Source organism: Taudactylus pleione, unplaced genomic scaffold, assembly GCF_031769625.1.
Source record: "Taudactylus pleione unplaced genomic scaffold, aTauple2 ptg000018l, whole genome shotgun sequence".
Lineage (NCBI taxonomy): Eukaryota > Metazoa > Chordata > Amphibia > Anura > Myobatrachidae > Taudactylus > Taudactylus pleione.
Window position 1 is genome coordinate 16118201 of NW_028284420.1, and position 22095 is coordinate 16140295.

The window sequence follows — 22095 nt, forward strand, 5'->3', positions numbered from 1 at the left end:
GCTAGGGTATATAGACGGATATAGGGAGGATGCTGGCTCATAGTGAGCACAGATTGATATATGGCCTGCATCATGTAAATTATCATAGAGCATACTTAAATACCATAAAAGACATTATGTAAAAACAAATTTACAACAAATAGATTCTCGAAGCACAGCGTATGTTTCTAAATGACCCTTTATTATTAAGCTTTTAGTAGCTCCTATTGATTGTATATACAGGCCATTTAAGTTAACATGTTTATTATTACCCACTAATACTCTCTGGTCTTTTGTGGAAATAAACAGTTTAATGAAGTGTTATTTAATATGACCGCTACAGGTATTAATCCTAATAATAAAATTTCAGTTCAAGCTGCCAAAGATGAGAAGCACTCGCGCTCAGTCTGAGGTGTCTTGTTGTGTGGATTTAATGCTGCCTGTCAGAGGCCTTTGACCTGTCAAATCAGTTGTCTCATTGTCACCTCTCTGCCATCCAGACTTGGCATGATTTCTTTGAGTACATTCTACAACCCACTAAATAAATGTAAATTCTCAGTTACTCCTCTGCTAACACCCACCTTCCACAATTATGTTTAAACCTATGAACTATTCATGGAGTCTACATTGTAATAAGTTGCATACTCATTATTTGTACAGCACTCCCACTTAATCTTGTCACAACTGGCATTGTAGCGTGGGTGTGGTTATAAAGTAGGTACATATAGTGGAATTGATATACAGTATTATAGATGAGAATAAGCCTGGTGGGAAGCGAGGGCTGCGTTATAAATGCAGTGATGCAGAGGGAATGCTGAACATATTTTATCCTCGAGTTTCAGAGAGCACTTAGTTATGTAATATGTTGGATAATGTGTTTTAGTATTGTAACACAGTCCTGGCTCCCAGCCCATGCACAGTGCTTTGCATTGATTTCAGTCACTTTAATAAGGATTAATGTACGGAGCAGTGGGTTTAGAGGGGCAGCTTGTTAATTAAAGTCATTTGAAATACATGGTGTGAGGTAACACAGTTCAAGAATTTATCCTTTTGACATTTATACATCAAGCTGGGTACACACTTGGCCTACTTGACGGACAGCTGGCCGTCATGCCAACCGAGTTGCCGATTCAGTTAAGTATACACACTTACCGATCGGCTGCTGGACAAGTCGTCCTGATGTCACATCTGGACGGGCATTTGAATTTGTCTGCCCAGCTGTGACGTCAGTCCCAGCAGCAAGTATAAGGGCAGTCGGCGGACCGCCCGTACACACAGCCAGATACGCAGATGTATCGGCTGCACAGCCGATGCGATACGTCTGTGAACTACGTAATTCACAGACATATCGAGGGTGCACACTCGCCAATGCACTCACAATATATCGCCATTCGATTGAACGGTCAATATATCGACTCGTGGGTGTACCCAGCATCACACTGCTAAAATGGTTTTGTATACTAACATGAGACAGGTAATACTTTGAGGAAATCAGAAAATGGTAATATGGTCATTCCCCTGCTCTATATATATTTGCCTAGAAATGCTTACTGGTAGTTCTCCAACATGCAAGATGGGCTGAAACAATGTTTTCTTGTGCACTAGTCATATTTTTATCCCTACGCACAGTTGTAATGCCAGACTGCCACCGTTCTCTCCTTATCAGTGTGTGTGTGTATATGTATGTATATATGTGTGTTTATGTATGTGTGTATATATATATATAAATATATAGAAATAAAATCCAAGATGGAGAGGGCACTCACCATTGTAGCGATGGAAACAACTATTTATTTATCACATACCACCAGTGTTGTAGGCTTGAGCTGACGTTTCGGTCCCCATGTAGGTAAATAAGACAACACACACTGCTCAAGCCATCGAATAATGTGCTTTATTCGATGGCTTGAGCAGTGTGTGGTGTCTTATTTACAAAGGCACCACATGGGGACCGAAACGTTGCACTGAGGTTGCACCCCAGAAGGATGAAATTGCTGCCGTGAGTGCGGACTTTATTGCACAATATATGTGTGTGTGTGTATAATATATATATATATATATATATATATATATATATATATAAAATAAATAAGAGAGAGAGGGAAACATTTTCATTGTAAGGTGATCTGGCTGACCATTCATTTGTACTCTGTATACAGTACATGCCTTCATGAAAATATAACTGTTTTAATTCTACTTTGTCTCCTAGGACTTCTCTTCCTGCCCCCATGTTCTCTAGAAACAACTTCAGTGTGTGGAGTATATTGAAGAAATGCATCGGACTAGTAAGTGTGGAGGAATCAAATTATCCTATTATATTCAGTATGGTTAATGTGGCCAATGACTTTGCACAGCAGTATGGTAATAACACTACAGCAGCTTGTAATTGGGAAACAACATATATAAGCAGACTGTAGGCCTTCTAGCTCATTATTAAAGTTTACTCATTGCCTACTTATAATATAGGTAGCCATTTTGTTAGTGTAACGAGTATTCACTAGGAACCAGTCAGGCATAATTTTGTCTCTGCTGATTCCTTATCTTTGTATAGGCGCCATTCTTATGAATACTGGTTCAACCTACAGAATGGCTACCACATTGTTTTTCAGTGATGTCACTGGCCTCTAATAAACTAATAGGCTGAATTTCTTTAAAATGAGTTCTAATTACAAAATGGCTGCCACTATGCGTTTTGTGGGCCACTGCCACACTAGGTTTGACACACACAGGCGCTGGAATGACTGTTAAAACAGATCATTGGTCATTTTGATAAATAGCATTTTCACTGCACATTGACAATTTATCACATGCTTCACGTACCATGAATGTACATAAGCATTCGGGAAAGAGTCTGACTTTTGCCTAAAGCTGGCTGCACACTTTACTATTTATCGTACAATATATCGTTCCGACGCGTATTGGAACGATATATATCGTACACCTCTATTGTGTACACCCGATCCATCGTTCACCACATCGTCTCATCTTCTGTTCTGCACAGCAAATGGGACAATGCAATGAAAAGCACAGTGCTGTTACATGCAGCATGTAATGTGCCATCGTGTAGTGTATAGGCGTGTACGTTGTATCTTTACATCATATTGCAGAGTCGATGGGTCGCACCCAGCTTTTGATATCAATATTTTTATTTCTTTTTTTTAAAGTTAACTATAGATGTGTCCACATACATCTTACTTTCTTGCGCGTTAAACAGCCCTTCTAGTTCCACTGTGGCTTGACTCGGTAGTGCCGAGTGTCTTTTTGTGCGGTTTTTAACCTTACAATTCGTCTTATTCGCAAAAGCAATGCGAATTGGAAGCACAAGCAGCTTCTGCTGATTAAAATTATATGTGGCATGCCTATATTCTGTGTGTAACTGTGTGTGTATCTGCATGCGAAATGCTACATTACAGTGTCACCGCTATGAGGTAAAAAGTCGTACGAAAAAAGACGCTCTACGCCACCGAGTTGCATGGCGGTCACGCGTTATGTTTAACGCGACTTGTAGGGCATGGAGGTAAGATGTATGTGGACACATCTGTGTATTTGTATTTTTTTATTAAATAAGTCAATAAGCAAAACAAATCATAAAATACAGAGAACAAGAAAAAGAGAACGTAATAATGATGCAATCAGTGTTAGTGTCTAAAAGGACCACAAATATGTTAAACAAGTTCGGAAGTCACCTTCTGATTCATAATGGGGGAGGTGCAATGTCCAAAAAACAAAACTAGTAATTTAAAGTAAAACAACTACTGACCTCAATAGAGAGTATTGCAGAAAAATACAAATCCAATTTGACCGGGCCAGCCATCCCCACCCATCATGCAGTTTCTATGTCATTCACAGTATATCCAGAATTATGCCATGGCGCCCATATTTTATAAGACCTGTGTAATACTTTGCAGCTTCTCTGCATGAAGCATTTGTGTCTATTCATATTATTCGATAACCAGTTAATCAGCTCAGGATGTTTCCAACACCACATAGCATCTGGCTATTATGACATTTGCCAAAGTCACCAGATTTAACATTCCCACAACAATTGCACCCCCCCCTCCAAAAAAAAACATCCCGCATTATGGGCACATCGAAGTATTTCAAAGACCATATTACACAGACCTGCAGGAGTATAGTAGACTCTGTAGGGAATGTACAAATGTATTTGCTGATATTTGAAACTAGATGTTGCATCCCGCATGCCGCCCTGAACATGACTCCATTCCTCATCGTCGATGGACCCCAAACTAGCTTTGACCTAATTTGTGATATATGTTACTATGCTACCTATATTTCTTGTACACTTGTAAAATATTCTATATAATGCCTCCCTATCAAGTGTCACTGTTGCTTTTGATGCAAATGAAAGTTTAAGTACTGGAAAGTGTTTCATAAATTGCTACCAACTGAATATTTACAACTTGGAAACACGGTGATCAACATAACCAAATCTATATGGTTCAGCTTAATTCCATAATATATAAAAATATATAATTAAATAACACTAGACCTATTACATTAGTTTCTTTTGTATTTGTTGTATAAATAGTATTTAATTCTAGCACTAGTAGTTAAACCATAGTTTCTTTCCCTCTGACTAAATACATTCATGGTTTGCGTCCGCACTCACAAGTATTTTGCATAATTATGTGCTTAGTCATGTTAAAATCACATTGTTCACATAACCCAAAGTGTTGGTTTTTCTCATGTTTATTTTTTTCTAAAACTGCCTTGATTATCCTTGTGCCATTTAAGGATTTCTGTATTCCAGTAGCCGTTCACTTCAGATTTCTTTTCTTATTTCCTCTCCCTGCCTTCAGGAACTGTCGAAAATCACAATGCCAATAGTTTTTAACGAGCCCCTGAGCTTCCTGCAGCGAATCACGGAATATATGGAACACACGTACTTGATCAACAAAGCATGTTCATGTACAGATCCCCTACTCAGAATGCAGGTCAGTAGCTGTCACATACACACAATGCAACCTGAATAAATCTACACCAAGCTTCGGCCCTGCCTCTGCTGTACCTAAGCTACAAATGGTTTATAGTCACAGCTTGCGTACAGACATTTCATTCTGTCTGCAAGGTACCTTGAGTAACCGTAGGAAACTGGAGCTCAGCGTCATTCTGACGCTGGTGTAAATAAACCTGAATATTTATATAAAAGTTTCAAAGATCATATTTTTCAAATAACTCCCAATTGGGCTCAAAGGAACAACAGACGAAGAATACCAAAACAGCAGATGCTCCTGAATCATTTGTTTATACACTACTGTATGTTAGAATAAACTGTTGAGATGTAAATAGTGGTAACACACCCTAGAAAAAAAGAAACATACAAATAGTGATGTTTGTATGGTAAATAAGAAAGATAAAAATTGTGGCTTTATGCTCACCCTTATGAGGTGAGAAGTAAATGCTACTGTTTTAGTGATGAAGATAACTAACATTGGTGTTAAATATATTTAAGTGGATCCCTCAATTCAGTTCAGTAGAATAATTCCTCAAAATAAACAGCTAAAATCGTGTACTCTGTGTGGTACAGTGGTTTCCAACATAAACCAAAATCCTCAAACAGTATTCGCCTCGTCACAGTGGGAAGCAATCTCTCTGAAAATCCTGTGACAGAATCTGCATTTTCCTTTGCTCGTAGTGTTCAAAAATTAAAAAGAAAAGATAAAACCCTTTAACACAATGAATAAATAAATAAGTGATGGGTAAATTACACTCTAAAAACCTCTTGTGTGAGGAGTTTTTAATTGTTTATATTCATGTATGCCTTTAACATGAAATGTTTATATTTATGATTTGCAAATGTGATATTTTTCATACAAAATCCTCAGTTATACTCCCCGCTCCACTAGACTGTAAGCTGTAACGAGCAGGGCCCTCCATGTTCTTGGTTCTCACCCTGCTTTCCCACTCAGAGCCAGTGACTCTGATCCTTTCCTTCTGCCCGGCCCAGGGCACTGGGTCATTGACTGCTACCCTTAAGGTGGGTACACACTGGAAAGAAATATCTGCAGATCGAGTGATGGTGGTCATTCATACACACTGAACGACCATCATCTGTCTCTTTTGCCGTGGGTCCGCTGTCCGGGAGGCGGGTCCGCCCCCCTCCACGCAGGCCTCTGCAGCATGTGGCCGATGGACAGATATCTGCAGATATATCTGTCATCGGCTGTGCAGCAGAGCCGATGCGATATGTCTGTGAACGACGCCGAGGGTACACACTGACCGACAGGTACAACCTGATATATGTGTATACCCAGCATTAGCTGTCAGATGTCTTTATGTCTCACTGTTTGTCCCCTTGTACTGTCTGTGTGAATCTTATTATATTGAATTGCTGGTGTGTGTTTTTGTAACTTTTCCGGCCCAGCTCTATGGACACTTATAGAAGTAGTAATAATATTCCCTGAGAAACAAGTAGAAGTGGTACTTGGAGCTACCATTACTAGCTGTTCCTGGGGCTTTGTATGAAAAAGAATACATTTACATAGAACAACTTCTGCTGAAATAATGTAGAAAAATGTGTATCCGTTAAATAGACATATGAATATAAACTGCCAGCAACTGTTCACTTGAGAGGTTTATAGGGGAGTGTAACTCACCTATTAAGTACAGTATGCACTGTTTCTTTCACCTTTTTGAACACTGCCATGTGGAGGAATAATTGAAGATCATATCACCTGGATCCGAGAAGTCTGTCTCTCACCCTGACAAGTTAGTAAGGTTTCAGGATATTGGTTTATTCATGGATATACCACACAGTGTACACTGTTTATCTTTCTCTTTTGAGGAATCATTTTACTGAATCAGATTGAGAGATCCAATTGAACACGTTGGAGGAGACGTAATGAAACGGGTTTGAAAGCACCAATTTGTCTAAAGGCAAACCAGGTTGGTTTTGTGTTAATAAAAATAAATCACTCTTTTAAATCTCATGGCAAAAACACAGAAAAATGTGCACCTTTGCAAAATCGGAACCTAGCTTAGGCACTGCTGCAGTAAAGTTTGGGTGAGTAAAATGTAAATTTTTATTTACCACTCAGTACACTAGTCTTCTCTCTTTTTTTTTTTTTTCTTTTCCTGAGTAATCATACTGCTATTTCGGATTGAATGGTTTAATCTAATATACCAGTGTTTCCCAAACTTTTTTGAATCACGGCACCCTACAGTATCAGCTTTGTTTTAATGGCACCTCTAAGCCAAATGTTTGTTATTGAGAAATTCAGAAAAAAATGTAGTGAAGTAAATTGTGCTGACCTGTCCTCTTTAGGTTCAGTTATGTGGTGGTGGACAGGTTTGCACTTTTGTTTGTCCACATATTTAAATTACATTGACCATAAATAATTTGTTTTGTGCTAGACCACCAACCTGAGGCACCCTTGTAAGTGTCCCGAGGCACCCCAGGGTGCCTAGGCACACACTTTGGGAAACACTGTAATATACTAAACTTGAAACTTTATTTACATATGGCAGTTTGGAAGCACCACAGTTTACACTTTAATTTTATTTCCTTGTTGAATATGGTGGCACTCTTAGGAGTATATTTACCAAACAGCAGGTTTTCAAAGCTGTCAATTCTCCGTGGCTTTGACCACTGGACTTAAAACGGCAATAGCAATAAATGCAAAACAAACCACAAACCTTACTTAGCATTTATTGCTATTGTTGTTTTAAATTCAACAGTCAAAGCCACTGAGAATCGATGGAAATAAAAAGCTGGGGCCAAATGTAATAGGATGAGAGTTTAGAAAATGTGAGAGTTTAGCAGGAAACTCTCACACTATTACATTGGTCGAGTTTTATCTTCAAAATGGGAAAACATCTGGATGAGAGTTTAAATAATGAGAGTTTTTTGAGTCTGAAAAACATGCGAGTTTATATGTTCTCGGACTCTATTACGTTGACCGAGTTTAAAAAGTGTTAGAGTTTACTGCTAAACTCTCACATATTCTAAACTCTCACCCTATTACATTTGGCCCATGATGTTTAATAAGTATACCCCTTAGGGGGAGATTCAAGTAGCGGCAAGGATCCATCAGAACCTCTTGCACCAGGGCCGGCTCTAGGGGTGTTCGACCAGTGCGGTCGCACAGGGGCGCCACCTGTAGAGGGGCGGTACCCCTCCCTAGCATCCCGATTCAGCCTGCGGGAGGTTGGGGACCCCCTACGCCGCAGCTGTGCGGCAGTGCTGGACCCCCGGAGTGTCCGGCAACCATTCACTGACGGGAGAGGGCTGGGGGAAACCCAGCCAGTGACGGAGTGCTGGGCTTTACCCCCCAGCCTGACGTTATTTGGAGGCGTGCCATGCGGGTACGCCTCAAAAGAACGTCACACAGGGGGAGTGACCATGCCCCCAAATTCCCGGGGGTTTGGTGGCGGTTTTGCAGCGGTTTCTAAATGACAGCCCTGTTCTATTCTATTCTAAAATGTGTTTTGATGGCAATTTTGCAGCGGTTTTGGCCTTAGTAAATCTGTAGATAGCAAAACTGCCGCCAAACCACAGTCAAAACACATTTTAGAATAGAATAGAACAGGGTTGTCATTTAGAAACCGCTGCAAAACCGCCACCAAACCCTCAGGGTTTAGAACAGAATAGAACCCGACACCAAACTGCCGGGGTTTAGAATAGAATAGAAACCGCCGCTTAGTAAATTTTGCCCACTGTCTCTCTGTTTTAACCATGTCTCTCTACGTGATCAGGTAATACTGGTTACTAGTGGTACCTCTGCCAGCTGAGAGTATGGTTTTGGTAACGCAGCATCTGAAAACATTTAAATAATCCAAAGGCCATCATGTAGACATTCTCAATCTGTAACCTTACTGGATACACCCAGACACCGTTAGTACAACAGTTAAAGCAGTTCTGGAATGAGCAATTGTCAGTGTGTACAATGGCCCTGTGCCTGGGATTTTAATGTGGAATTTTTAGAATGCAGGGAAAAGTATCAGGTTGGGCTCTAATCGTATAACCCAAGGGCCTTATTTGTGGACATACACTTTGCCATTGTAGCTAACCTAATTTAGACCTGTAAAAGGTCACTCTGGAAAAAAGTATATGGCCATAACCCATTTCATGTTTATATATTCTTATATGTCTAATGTATTTGTGGTGGGTGCAAATTAAAAACAAAAGTATTGGTGGTCTTCTCTTTGTAGTTCTCATAATATACAAGTAAGAGTTATTAGGAAATAAATTTTTTTTTCAACGTTAACTGCAGTTTGCTGCCACCTTTATCAGTCTGGCTAAAAGTGCACAATTATCATTATTATTCTTTATTTTTAAACGCCACAAGGGTTCCGCATCGCCTTACAAATTAGCAAAGCAAGAAAAACGGTGACTTGCATTACAAAACAATGCAGGCAAGGTACATGGTTTATAATTATTGCTGAATCCGTAATCATAACACTCAAATAAGCAGTAGAGTGGCAGCAACCAAGGGTTAGGTGCCGATGTAGGGAGTATAAGATAGTGTCGGTAAGGGAAAGGAGAAGCACATAAGGTAAGAGGGCCCTGCTCTCAGAGGCGTCGAGGGGGGAAGTGGGTACTAATTACTCAGGCCCAGGCTTGTTGAAGGGGCCTCGCGGGGGCTCGGGTCTGCCGCTGCCCTCCCTCTTACCTGTCAGCAGCCCAGCACATGCTACTGTGTGCTAGGCTGCAGTGGGACACTGCTCACTGCTGCAGCTGAGCAGCAGCAGTCTCCTCTGCCTGTGGGGGGAGCGGTCACTCCCCCTCCCTGGATTGGTACTGGGCTGAGGGGCTCACTGCGCCTCTCTCCCCAACATGCAAGTTTTTTGTTTTTTTTTTCGTTTTTTTTAAGGTAGTGTGGCCAAGCCACCAGTGGTTAGGCCATGCACCTCTTGATAGTAATGGGGGCTGGGTTGGCTGTCTATGGCCCTGCCTGCCCATGAGAGCTTACAATCTAAAGGGGTGGGGTAGACAGACAGGGGTGACACAGATGGGGTATACAGTGAGGAAGTAGCACTGGTTTAGGATAAGAGCTGGATGACTTTGATGAAGAAGTGAGTTTTGACAGCCCTTTTGAATTTAGCAGAGAGGTAGAGAGTCTGATATGGAGAAGGGAAGAATTCCAGAGGTAGGAGGCAGCATAGGCAAAATCTTGGAGGCGGGAGTGGGAGGAAGTAATCAGTTGGCAAGAGAGGTGGCATGCATTTGTGGAGCAAAGCAGGTGGGAGTGTGAAGGGAGGTAAGGTCAGAGAAGTAAATAGGAGAGGATTGGATGAGGGCTTTGGAAGCGAGTGTGAGAATCTAGAATGAATTGGGTTCTGAAGGGGAGCCAGTGTAGGGCTTGCAGGAGAGGGGATGCAGATGTAGTACGTTTGGAGAGAAAGATGAGCCAGGCAGCAGCATTGAGGACTGTAGAGAGGCAGTGAGAGAGGCCAGATAGGAAGTCCATTTTGGAGATGACCAGTGAATGGATGAGGGTCTTAGTTGCCTCTATGGTGAGAAAAGGTGTAAACCTAGAAATATTTCTGAGATGGAAACGTCAGGACTGTGAGAGGTACTGAATGTGTGGTTTGTAGGAGAGAGAGGAGTCAATGATAACTCCAAGACTGCGCACTTTGGGGCTAGAGGAGATGGTTGTGCTGCCAATAGATACTGAAATTCTGGGAGGTGTGGTTATTCCTGAGGGTTGAAAGAATATCTTCTCAGCCCTGAACATGTTAGACATGTTAAGTTTAAGAGAGCGTTGGGGCAGCCATAAAAAATAGCAGAGATAAAGTTGAGATACGAGTGAGTAGAGAGGGGGAGAGATCAGGAGGAGAGGTATCCTCAGCATAGAGATGATATTGGAGAGTTGATGGGTTTACCTAGAAAAGACGTCTAGAGGGAGAATAGGGGCGGTCACAGAACAGAACCTTGGGGGATACCTACTGTTAGTGGAAGTGGGGGTGGAGTCTTGAGAAAAGGTGGGGAAGAGTAGTTGGAGAGGTAAGAGGACAGCAAGGTGAGGGCAGTATCATGCAGACCGAGTAAGTGAAGGATTTGCAGTAGGAGAGAGTTGTCCACAGTGTCCAAAGCAGCAGAAAGGTCGAGAAGAATTAGAGAGTAGTGGCCCTCGTATACTCAGGGGTGCCGAGAGTGGGATGGAGCAGATACTATGTTGGGAAATACAGCTGAAGAGGTTCAGATTTGCATGAAATACAGAAACCATGAATATAATACAACAGTGTGCAGTCCGCACCCACCCAAGTGAGGCCACTGACTATACACACTATATAGCATTACATGGGTAGAATAGGCAATGCCTGGAAGAGATGACACACAATGGGAGAGATAAAAATAATAGGTGAGATTCCTGCAAAATGATCAGACCTGTGCATTGTTCATTCTACACAATAGAGTATCAAACGAGGCAGCCATGTTTTTTACATAGGTTACAATGTGTGATAAGCAGTACTTGGAAATAAAACATAAAATGAAAAGTGAGTAACAGGATACCCACTTCATTAATAGTTAAACAGGTTGTTCATCCTGCCCTTTAAAGTATCATATGAGGCAGCCACCTAGGGCGCACAACATTAGGTTACAGTGGGCAGGATGAACAATTCATAGAAGTGTTATTGGAGAGTTATAACTCTCTCTCTTCTTGGAATGACATCCTTAGAATGCAGCCTTCACAATGGCAACTAAAGGCCTGATTGTAGGTCTTAAAATTAATTCTTTATAAAACTACACACACAATCAGTTTAAATTGGGCATACATTAATAAGGAGTATATCCAGGGGCTTAACCAGACCTAGGGGGGCTCCCTGCCATGGACTACTAAGTGCGGGGCAGGCGCTTAACTCCTGAGCCCCGTGGGCAGCTATTCCTGTCTTTGCAGTGTACTGCTGCAAACACATCTGCTGTCCCGTCTGGCTCCTTCTCTCCAGTTCTCACTGATGCTGGGAGGAGGCATGGCCATGCTAAGCCTGCTGGGATATCCTCGGATCACGGCCACACTTCTTCCCAGCATCAATGAGGAAAGATGGGGCCAGCCAGGACAGCGGATGTGCCTGCAGCAGCACACTGCAAAGAAAGAAGAAGCCTCCCACAGGGATCAGGAGATAAGTGCCTGCCCCACACTTAGTAGTACACTGTAGTGTGATGCAGCGGGAGGGCTGGACCCTGGAGGCCGCCCGGCCTCTGAGCAGCCACACCCCCTGTACCTACTGTAACTTCGCCCTTGATTATATCCATTTCAATTACAAATTCTTCTTTAAAGGACTGTTGTATCCTGAATAAGGTTTTTGCATTCACAAATGCATTTGTATTTTAAATTTAAGATTTTTCATTACATCGAGGCACCAATCTGCCTCCATGCAGGCTGTTTATTTCTCGAAATTGAGTATTTTGTTATGGAGAGTCCGGTTTTTGGGGGTTTTTTTATTCTAAAGATACAGAGTCAGGTTTTATGTTGTACTCAGAAGTTTGATCTGTTCTGATGATCTGTAGATTAGCTCTAGGTTGTATGAAGAATGAGGAGTATTCTGTCCACTGTGACAGGTTGTTGGTTATTGGCTTTCTGAGTATCAGTGTTGACTTTTGCTTTTGGCACAGAAGACTTGTGCCTAGGGGTAGCAGAGCCTGAGACAGGCAAATGTCAAATTTTTCTTTTTATCAGCAAAAAATGTCAACAGAGGGAATAAAAGAGTGATGGGCATGTAAGTTTTTCTGAGGAGCGAGTAGTGGACACACAGAACAGGTCTGTGTAAAAAAATAAATAGATTGCATTTATGTACTGGAAAAGATACTGGTTGTGCATGTGATGACTTCCTCTTGCTGTCATGTGGTGTTTTGGTATAGGTTAAAAATCAGTATCATTTTCTCTGCAGACTGTGGCTGCTTTTGCTGTTTCAGCTGTTGCATCTCAATGGGAAAGAACAGGGAAACCATTCAACCCTCTTCTTGGAGAGACATATGAATTAGTAAGGTGGGTCACTCTAACCTAACTCAGAAAAGGAAATGAGGCCATCACAAGACTCTGTGTTGAAAGTGACTAATAATGTGTCTCTTCTAGGGAAGACTTAGGGTTCCACTTTATATCTGAACAAGTAAGCCACCACCCACCTGTTAGTGCCTTTTACGCTGAAGGTCTGAACAAAGATTTCATCTTTCATGGGTCTATCTATCCCAAACTGAAGTTCTGGGGTAAGAGTGTGGAGGCTGAACCCAGAGGAACCATCACCCTGGAGCTACTTAAGTGAGTATTACTCAGAAGAGTAGATTGATTAGCCACATATGTTTAAAGGATGATAGTCGTTGTCTGCTCCTAAGCTTTAAATAAAATAAATAGGTATGGGTGGTGCCAGAGGTTATCCTATAACTGCAACCTAAAGAGAAAACAGGCTTTCCTAGACCCTTAAGAGTAGATTGATATAAAAGGATTCTATGGTGTTGGCAGAGGGTAAGATACAAATATTTTACTTTAAATGAATGGTGTCTATGACACTATACTGTGATTAGACCTACCATTACTCAGCCATATACGGAGAGCTAATGTGTAGATTGGGAGAGAATGATCACGGCTACAGATGTCTATATACATCTTACCTCATGTTAAAAATAACGTGTGAGCGCCCTGTCACTCAGTAGCGCAGTGTCTTTTTGTGCTACTTTTTACCTTCAAATGTGTCTTATTCGCAATTGCAAAGCAATGCGAATAGGACGCACATGCAGCTTTTGCTGATTAAAATGATATGCAGCATACCTATATATGTGTGCAAGTTTCTCTGCATGCGAAATGACACTGCAGCTGTGACACTGTAATGTATAATTTTGCATGCCGATACACCCGCAGTCGCACACAGAATATAGGCATGCTGCATATCATTTTAATCAGCAGAAGCTGCATGTGCGTCCAGTTCGCATTGCTTTGCAAATAAGACGCTCGGCACTACCGAGTCACGCTACGGCATGGCGCAACTAGAAGAGCTGTTTAACGCGCAAGGAAGTAAGATGTATGTGACACACATCTGTATTATACAATTGGATAACACCTTAGAACCATTGATAAAGGATTTAATTCAATAACGGAGGATATCCCTTAGGTTCAAATAACATGTATTATATATAAATTCATAAGTAACATTAAAAGTACAAAACCAATTCTATCATGGACAAACGTAATATTAAAACATGTAAAGCGTTTTCACGTTGTGCACCTAAAGGGATATCCTCCACCATTGAATTAAATCCTTAATAAATGACTCTAAGGTGTTACTCAATTGTATAATAGCTGTAATAATTAATATGACCTTTCTCAATCTACAATTGAGTTTTCCCTATCATTTAAAGTAAAATATGTATTTTCTTACCCTCTTACAGTGCTACAGAATCCAGCTAATAAGCTTTGCATCTATGCCAGGTCACCCTTAAAGTCTTAAGGCGGGGGGGGAGTTCTCTTCTCTGTGCCATCAGAACACCATGGTGGTGGTCAGGACCGCGACTACCAACATTGCCAGTTTTCCCTCACATCTTATAGTGGTGACAATGTTGTGCTATCATAATTCTTGGGGATGTGCACAGCCGAACATAGCAACCACTCGTTTCCAAGAATTTCCCCCTTAGAGGCTATTCCAATAAATTGCTATTCCAGTTGATATTATTTCAACACCAGTGAAACACCTGAGGCATGGCTACCAGTATGAGCAGCACTTGGGAAGAACACACAATGGAGCATAGTTGAAAACTTAATAGTAGAACGTAATATATGATCTGTACTGAGTTCCCCTAAACGTCTGTGTAAATTGTTCAAACATGCCTCATAGGGTCTTTTCTGCTGATTACAGTCAGAGTGTCTACTAATAGATGGAGGCACCTATGCTATCCCTGACTTCTTGACCACTCTTTGGATTCTAATTTAAATATTTTTGGTTAATATCCCGAAAATTAACAGGATACTTTATCTATAGCACACTGGGAGCCGATACACCAGTTACATCCTCGCTCTTCCTGTGGAATTTGCCTTGTTACACCATATTTGATTTTTTTTTTGTTTTATCTAATATACTAAGAGGGTTGTTTTAATTACCTGTTTGCCATTTATTTATATGTAAATATCCCATAAAACCCATGCTGTAAGACAGGGGAAGGTCTGAGGAGCATGACTCCACTTAACTGAGTAGTTATGTCCCCTCCAGACACAAAGAGGTCTATACCTGGACGAATCCCACCTGCTGTGTACACAACGTCATCATTGGAAAGCTTTGGATAGAGCAGTATGGGACAGTGGAGATCATTAATCACAGGTACAGACATTTTATACTGATTTACATCAGGATTAATAACCATAAATTGGTCCAAATATATGTTGTAGGATCTTCACTTTTGAATGCATTTTTTATTCTTTCAATATATGCTAACTAGGAGAGAAAAAAGTCTGAATCATGGGGAAAAAATGATTTGTACTCTATATTTTTGAAGAGTGGTTGTGTCTTGTAATAAATGCTACACAAATAATATTTTGGGCAGCTGTGTTTCTCTCCGTTCTATGTTGTTTAAAATCACTGGGTTGAATTCAATTCAGTGCGATGATGAATAGCCGCGGGAGGGAGCACTCGCAGCCATTCAATACAACACGCTGTTTGCCTGGTCGGGAACTGGTTAAGTCAGAGAATGTCGGTTCTCACGACTTCACCTGGGTGTTAGCGCCGCACTAAGCCGGCAAACAGCAGCGCGCCCGGAACTTTTGTCTGATTTCTCCTCGCATCCCCACGGGGGTGCAAGAAGATATCCTTTGGCCGCCCAAACAGCGTGGTATATTGAATAGCTTCAGGGGATCCCTCCCACGGCTATTCATCATCGCACTGAATTGAATTCAGCCCACTGTCTACTGCATCTCACCAAAAGCCCTCTCAGCCGACCGCTCTCGCCTCTTAATTCCTCTTCCAATTTTAAATCGAACGGTGGGATGTATGATACAACCCGCCAGTTACCGCATGCATTGCGACATTTAGTAATGCCTTATGCATGTAGATTTGCTTTTAAAACCGCAAAGGACAGCTTTCCCGATGAGAACTGTCCTTTACGGTGTGAGTACTTCTGTCTTTATGACCTGGGAGTCATTCTGCACAAGCCGCATGGGACCTTGTAGGGATCCTATTGGATCCCTCTCGGGGAATTATCCAAAAAGAGCCCATAGGCTTCTATATGGCAACACCATCTATAGATGGCATTGCCTATAGGGTGCAAACTCTGGAAATGTTTGCTTTCCAGTGCTTGATACATATGGAAAATGAGGTAAAACTTCAGAATACGGCAGTTTTCACATGGTTGACCGCATTTTAGTGGTAGTACATCCTGCCCAAAGTGTCTGCCAAAGATCGGGAGCTATTAACAATACTAACAGCTAATTAGTAATATTACAGCACTACAGCCACAGTGGCAAGTGACATTTACAAACTACTCGATACTACCAAGAAAGCCTGTAACATCCCCTCCATCCTCACCAGGCGAATGCCAACCAGGCTCACTGTTCTGCTCATGTAGTGGGAGACATAATTCCCTACAGTTGTCCTACCATATCACCACTGAATGACAACAGTTTCAATGCAGTAACATTTACTCTATCATCATATAGAATGCTAGAGCATCAATTTGGTTTGAGCAATCAACCATGCTAAAAAAAAATTCCATTGTCTGTCACCAAACCCTATCTAGTAATTTATCCTTTTAAAAATATTTAGCTTAAGGGGGGTATAGTTAAAGCTCAGACAATTAAATGGTTGACATGTCGACGTGTTTAACATGTCGACAAGGGCATTAGGTCGACAGGGTCATAATGTCAACAGTCAACATGTCGGCAGGGCCAAATGGTCGCCAGTGATAAAAGAAATGTCGACAGGGTCAAAATATAGACAAATCATAAGGTCAACAACTATAATGTAGACACGGTCAAAATGTCAACATACCGAACAGTAGAACTAGTGGTGACCAGTGTACAGTGAGCCTGTCATGTCAGACTGATAGCAATTAGCAACTCAGGTGATGCTACAGTACTCTCCATTGTAATGCTAATTGCAATGATACTGTTAGAACAGGGCATGCTGGTATGTGTAGTTCCACAGCTGCATACACTAATTTCCACGGCCGCTAAACCTCAGCACAGTAGTACTGCTGTTAGAGCCTGCTCAAACTGTGGCAGGGCCTGCTGGCATGTATAGTTCCATAGCAGCATACATTAATTGCCATGGCCATAATTGCCGTGGCCACTAATGTCCATCATAGTAACAAGAACATAATGACGAAAACAGTAGCACTAATCTCTTGCTTGGTTGCAGTAAATAAATGACAATAAAACCATACACCTGCTTGTATTTTGACTGCAGGCTACAGTATGGCAATGACCTATATTGTCAATGTCAACATTTTAAATGTCTATATTTTGAAATACTCTAAATGTCAACCTACCTATATTTTCACTACTGTATGTGCAGTTAACCATATTGTTACTGGCACCTTCTAACTGCAATAGTAACTTTATCAATTTAATAAAGTTCTAAATATGCCATCAATGCAATCAGTATGACATGACAGGCTCACTGTTTACTGGTCACCTTAAGTTCTTATTTTAGTTATATCGACATTTTAATTGTGTCTATATTTTGGTTGTCGACCTTATGATTTGTCTATATCTTTATACCTCATCTGTGTTTCCTGCAACTTCAGGAATATGTATTTATTAGCAAGTGTCACGAGATCCAGTCAAGATGCCGGCGGGCGGGATGCCGGACGTCAGGATACAGATGCCCTTCAGAATGCCGACGCCGGCATCCTGCAGTCATCAAGATACCAACGTTGACATCCCGACCGCCGGGATCCCATAGGTAAGTATGCGGTTTGCGGTTATCATTAGGCCGGGGATGGGTAAGGGTTAGGGACCGACTGGGGAGAGTTAGGCTACGGGAAGGGGGAGGTTAGGGTTAGGCACCAACGATGGGAGGTTAGGGTTAGTTTTAGGATGTGGGAAAGGGGGGTTAGGTTTAGGCACCACCGGGGGGGAGGGGGTGGTTAGGGTTAGGCCCCACTGGGAGAGCAGGGGGGGTTAGCCTAGTTACTGGCCCCTGCAAGATAGGGATGCCACTGTTGGCATCCCGTACGCCAGTAAATCATACCGATTCCTCTGTCACAGCCAGACTGACACACTTCATAATGACTTTTTGCTGGTGCGGAGTTATAACGTCATTGTTTATTACTAAGGGTTCCAGTCACTTTGTATCCTGTAAACATATGTAATTTATGTTTATAATGTGCATGTCTATTTATGACTAACAGTACCGGAGATAAATGTATCCTGAACTTCAAACCATGTGGTCTGTTTGGAAAGGAGCTGCACAGAGTAGAAGGATATATTCAAGACAAGAAGTAAGTGCCCAAGTCATCAGTTTCCTTGTGTTTCATGACTGGATAAGGGGTCAGAATGTGGCCTTTTCCCAACACTCACAGCCCATACTTGCCAGCTTTACCTATTTTCCAGGAATAGTTCCTATTTTCCAGTGTAAACAAACTATACAATACACTGCTTATGAAATTATTCTCTTAAGTGTCATTTATGAATCTGTAGTCCCGCACTACTTTACACAGACAAGTGCTTCTCCTTGCCCACCTACCACATTCATGCATGCCCCTTCACATGTTTTTGGAAACATTCCTGTAAAATTAATCTGCTCCTTGTTTTGCAGCTTGTCGGGTATTTCCAAAAATGTGATTTTGGGATATATTAAAAATATCACCTCGGAGTTGAACCTGTCTCTCTTATTCATTTAACATTTCTGTTCTCCTAAAATTATAACAGACTGGAAAAACGGATCTGGTTCTGTAAAGCAACATAGCCTCTCTTGTTGTTCAAAATATTATTAGGGGTCTATTCCGCAATGATTTTTTTGACATAAAAAATGCAGAAATCATAATTTCCAAATTTTTCATGTAAATCCACTATTCAGCAATGGGATAATGTAGAAGATAACACAATTGTCTTCTTCATTCATTCCCATCTCGCACTGTAGGGATCAGCCATTGATCTCTACAGAGCTTTAACGCTTTTTGCTATTCAGCAAAGGAAAAAGCGTTATATTGCTCGAAAAATCCTTACTTTATATAACGTCATCTCAGAATGGCGTTATATGAAGAAAATGCCTTAAATTCCCCGAAAACTGCAGGGACAGAGGGAAATTTTCCCATGTCCCTGTAGGATCGTGCAACACCGCCCAGTCTCCGTGCCTGGTTTGCAGTGACCGCGGACAGGTAAGTCACTCTAGAGCCTGTTAAACCTACCGAAATTGATTGACATGTGTATTTAGGCTTTATATTAGCCTGTATACAAGTATATGTGCTATTATATTGAACATTTATATAAAAATGTTAAATATAAAGCACATAAATATACATGTATACAGGCTAATATAAAGCCTGTATACACATTTCAATCACTTTGGACAGGCTGGAGATGCACTTACCCCTCCACGGTCATCTCAAAGCAGGGATGGAGACTGTTCGGAAGCCGCACTAGCAGTAACAGAAGGGATTGTTTTTGGAAACCGATAACAATGCCTTATGTAACATCGCAGGGACAGCATGTTATTGCAATTGCTGTTCCTGCTCTAAATAATGCTGAATAGCAGCCATAAATATTTATAATTGATAAAAAAATCGTGACAGTGTTGCCCGATAATGTTCAGGGCAACATCGGCACTATTGATGAATAGACCCCTAAGAGTGAGGGAGTGCCATAAAATTCAGGAATAGCTACTGTAGGCTACAAAACTGTTTAATTGTGTCTCCTTCCTGCCCCATAGTAGACCTAAATCATCCTTGGCAAGGTATTTCTCCGATCTCCTTCAGTTGGTCTGTGCAGAGTTTTGCAGCATTAAAGCTCTACTGTCTTGCCCTGGAGATCAATGCATTTCCCCACAAAACCAGGTGCACTTGTGCAGTTGCGTAAGTTCATCCCAGACGCAAGTTATAATTTGGTGCCCCGCCGCGTCACAGCCGCTGACACTGTAATTTAGCATCTTGCATGCAGACAGGCTATAGATAGACGAAGGCAGCAGCTGATGGTCTGACATGGAGCTCTCCAATAGTGTATGGTGGCTTCTCAGGTGCCGGGAAGGGGTGCCATGTATTGGGCGGCCGTGACGGTACACTCTGGGTACATAGTTACAGCCCAGCCCTAAGTGGGGTGAATATGTTGTGGTAAATGGAGGAGGTGCCCCTTCAGAGCTGGAGCCCAGCGGCGGGCGCCTCCATTGTCTCCCATAGTTCTGCCCCTGCACTTGTGGTAAAGTAGGCGCATTACTTTTGACATTCTCTGGACTTTATAACTTGATATAAACTGAGCTGTCTTTAGTAAGCAGTTCCTGATGAGAATTATAATCCACCAAGATCAACCTGACCGCATCTCTTGTAAATCGTTGCAGTGCATCTGCCCACTAGTATGGAGTTCCTAGAAATTATTAATCATTATATAATTTTTTACTAGTTATGCTAAAGTGCCAGGATCCTTTGTTAGAGAAAACAAAGCATTGACACCAAAGCTGGTTGTCTGATATTTGGCAGCTCCCTACGACCTATAAATTAATGCCCTCCTCTTTTAGAAATTGACAAAGAAAACTCGAAATCTACAAAAGTTCGTATGGTGCCATTGGAAAATGTGGATTCTGTTTTTATTCCTACAAACGTATTGTACTAGCATTATAAATGCACAATTGTGTAATTCGTGGAAAAAATGAATGTAATATACAGGCAGCAGGGAGGGTGTAATTGGCAGTTGGAGGTATCTGATAACAGTGAGCGAAGGTTTGCCAATGGTGTGTCATACATCAGGGACGGGAAATATGGCTGATAGGGTTTCTGGAAGTGCTTATTTGTCTTACTGTTGCATTCGCAGGCACACACTAACCAAAAATCAAATCTGCTTTCTTACAAGTCTTTGTTTGTAACAGGAAATTGGCATGTAAACTTGAAGGACATTTGTGGCAAAAAGGTGTGGCTGAAAGCAGAGAATGGGGAGTTTGGCAAATGGGATATATGGAAGCTGGGAAGCGGTCTGTGGCAGTTGGGGTATCTGGCAGCAGGGAGGGGGCAGTGTGACAGATGTGGTGTCTAGAAGCAAGGCAAGGGGAGTGTGGCAGGCCAACAGCAAATGCAAATATTATGAGATATGCAAAGGGCATCGAGCCATGTTCTGAGTGATCCTCATCTCACGACAGCACAACAGCAAAAGCAAACTGAAGGGCAATTTAGTGGGCTGTCTGGAGGATGGGTGATGGCGTACCCTTTGTTCAGCTGCGCCAGCGCTCCTGAAGTCCTACCATGTTCAGTGGTATGGTGGGGCCAAATGAAAACACTAAATTTAAAGATGTAAAGAAAAATAAATAGCAATGAATGATTTTCTTATTATTATTAATTGTAACACTCTGTGGTGTCTATTTATCAAGCAGTGAAAAGCGTGGAGAAGTGTACCAGTGGAGAAGTTGCCCATAGCATCCAATCCACTTTCAAGTAGCATTTATCAAGTACAGTCTATCAAATAATAGGTAGGAGCTGATTGGTTGCTATAGGCAACTTCTCCACTGGTTCACTTCTCCACACTTTTCGCTGCTTCATAAATAGACCCCTGTGTTTGAGATTACTTCCTTTAGAGTACAGGAGTCAAGGGACTCTACTGTGATACTAATGCACTATCACTTTCCTGTAATCTACTTTTTTGCCTGATTGATTGATACTGCTCATTTTGTGAGGAGGAACAGAAGGAATGGCAGAAATCAGGAGAAGCCACAGAAAGCCGCCTTCAACATTTTATTAACATGTCGGGACATTTCAAACTGGCCTTGGTATTTAGTTTCCCACGTAGCAGATGTGTTCTGTCCAAAATGAAGCTGGTGCATCTGGCATTTGCTTTTTACTGTAGAAAACTGCCTAGAAGATATCATTTTCTCCTGATGCCAGAACCTCTCACTTATTATGCTGACGGTGATTGAGGCTCCCCAGCTATCCCCAGTATATTGCAGCCGTAAGTGAATCATTACTGAATCTGAAAGTCTCCTCTCTATAGAGCAAATTCTTCACTATGTCTGTAATACTATAATAGACTAAAAAAA

General features: G+C 41.6%; 1 protein-coding gene across 6 annotated transcripts in view; it reads left to right on the forward strand.

Moving 5' to 3' along the window:
• OSBPL2 (oxysterol binding protein like 2) overlaps positions 1-22095 on the forward strand; it is a 214866-nt gene that overhangs the window by 153327 nt on the left and 39444 nt on the right. For all 6 annotated transcript variants that reach the window (XR_015869405.1, XR_015869392.1, XM_088442733.1 and 3 more), the window contains exons 4-9: positions 2189-2264; positions 4800-4934; positions 12832-12929; positions 13017-13199; positions 15139-15246; positions 18272-18361. Coding sequence is in view for 4 of the 6 variants with exons in the window: in XM_088442733.1 (XP_088298859.1) it covers positions 2189-2264; positions 4800-4934; positions 12832-12929; positions 13017-13199; positions 15139-15246; positions 18272-18361 (690 nt within the window). In the remaining 2 variants the exon portion in view is untranslated. The remainder of the gene's footprint in view (positions 1-2188; positions 2265-4799; positions 4935-12831; positions 12930-13016; positions 13200-15138; positions 15247-18271; positions 18362-22095) is intronic.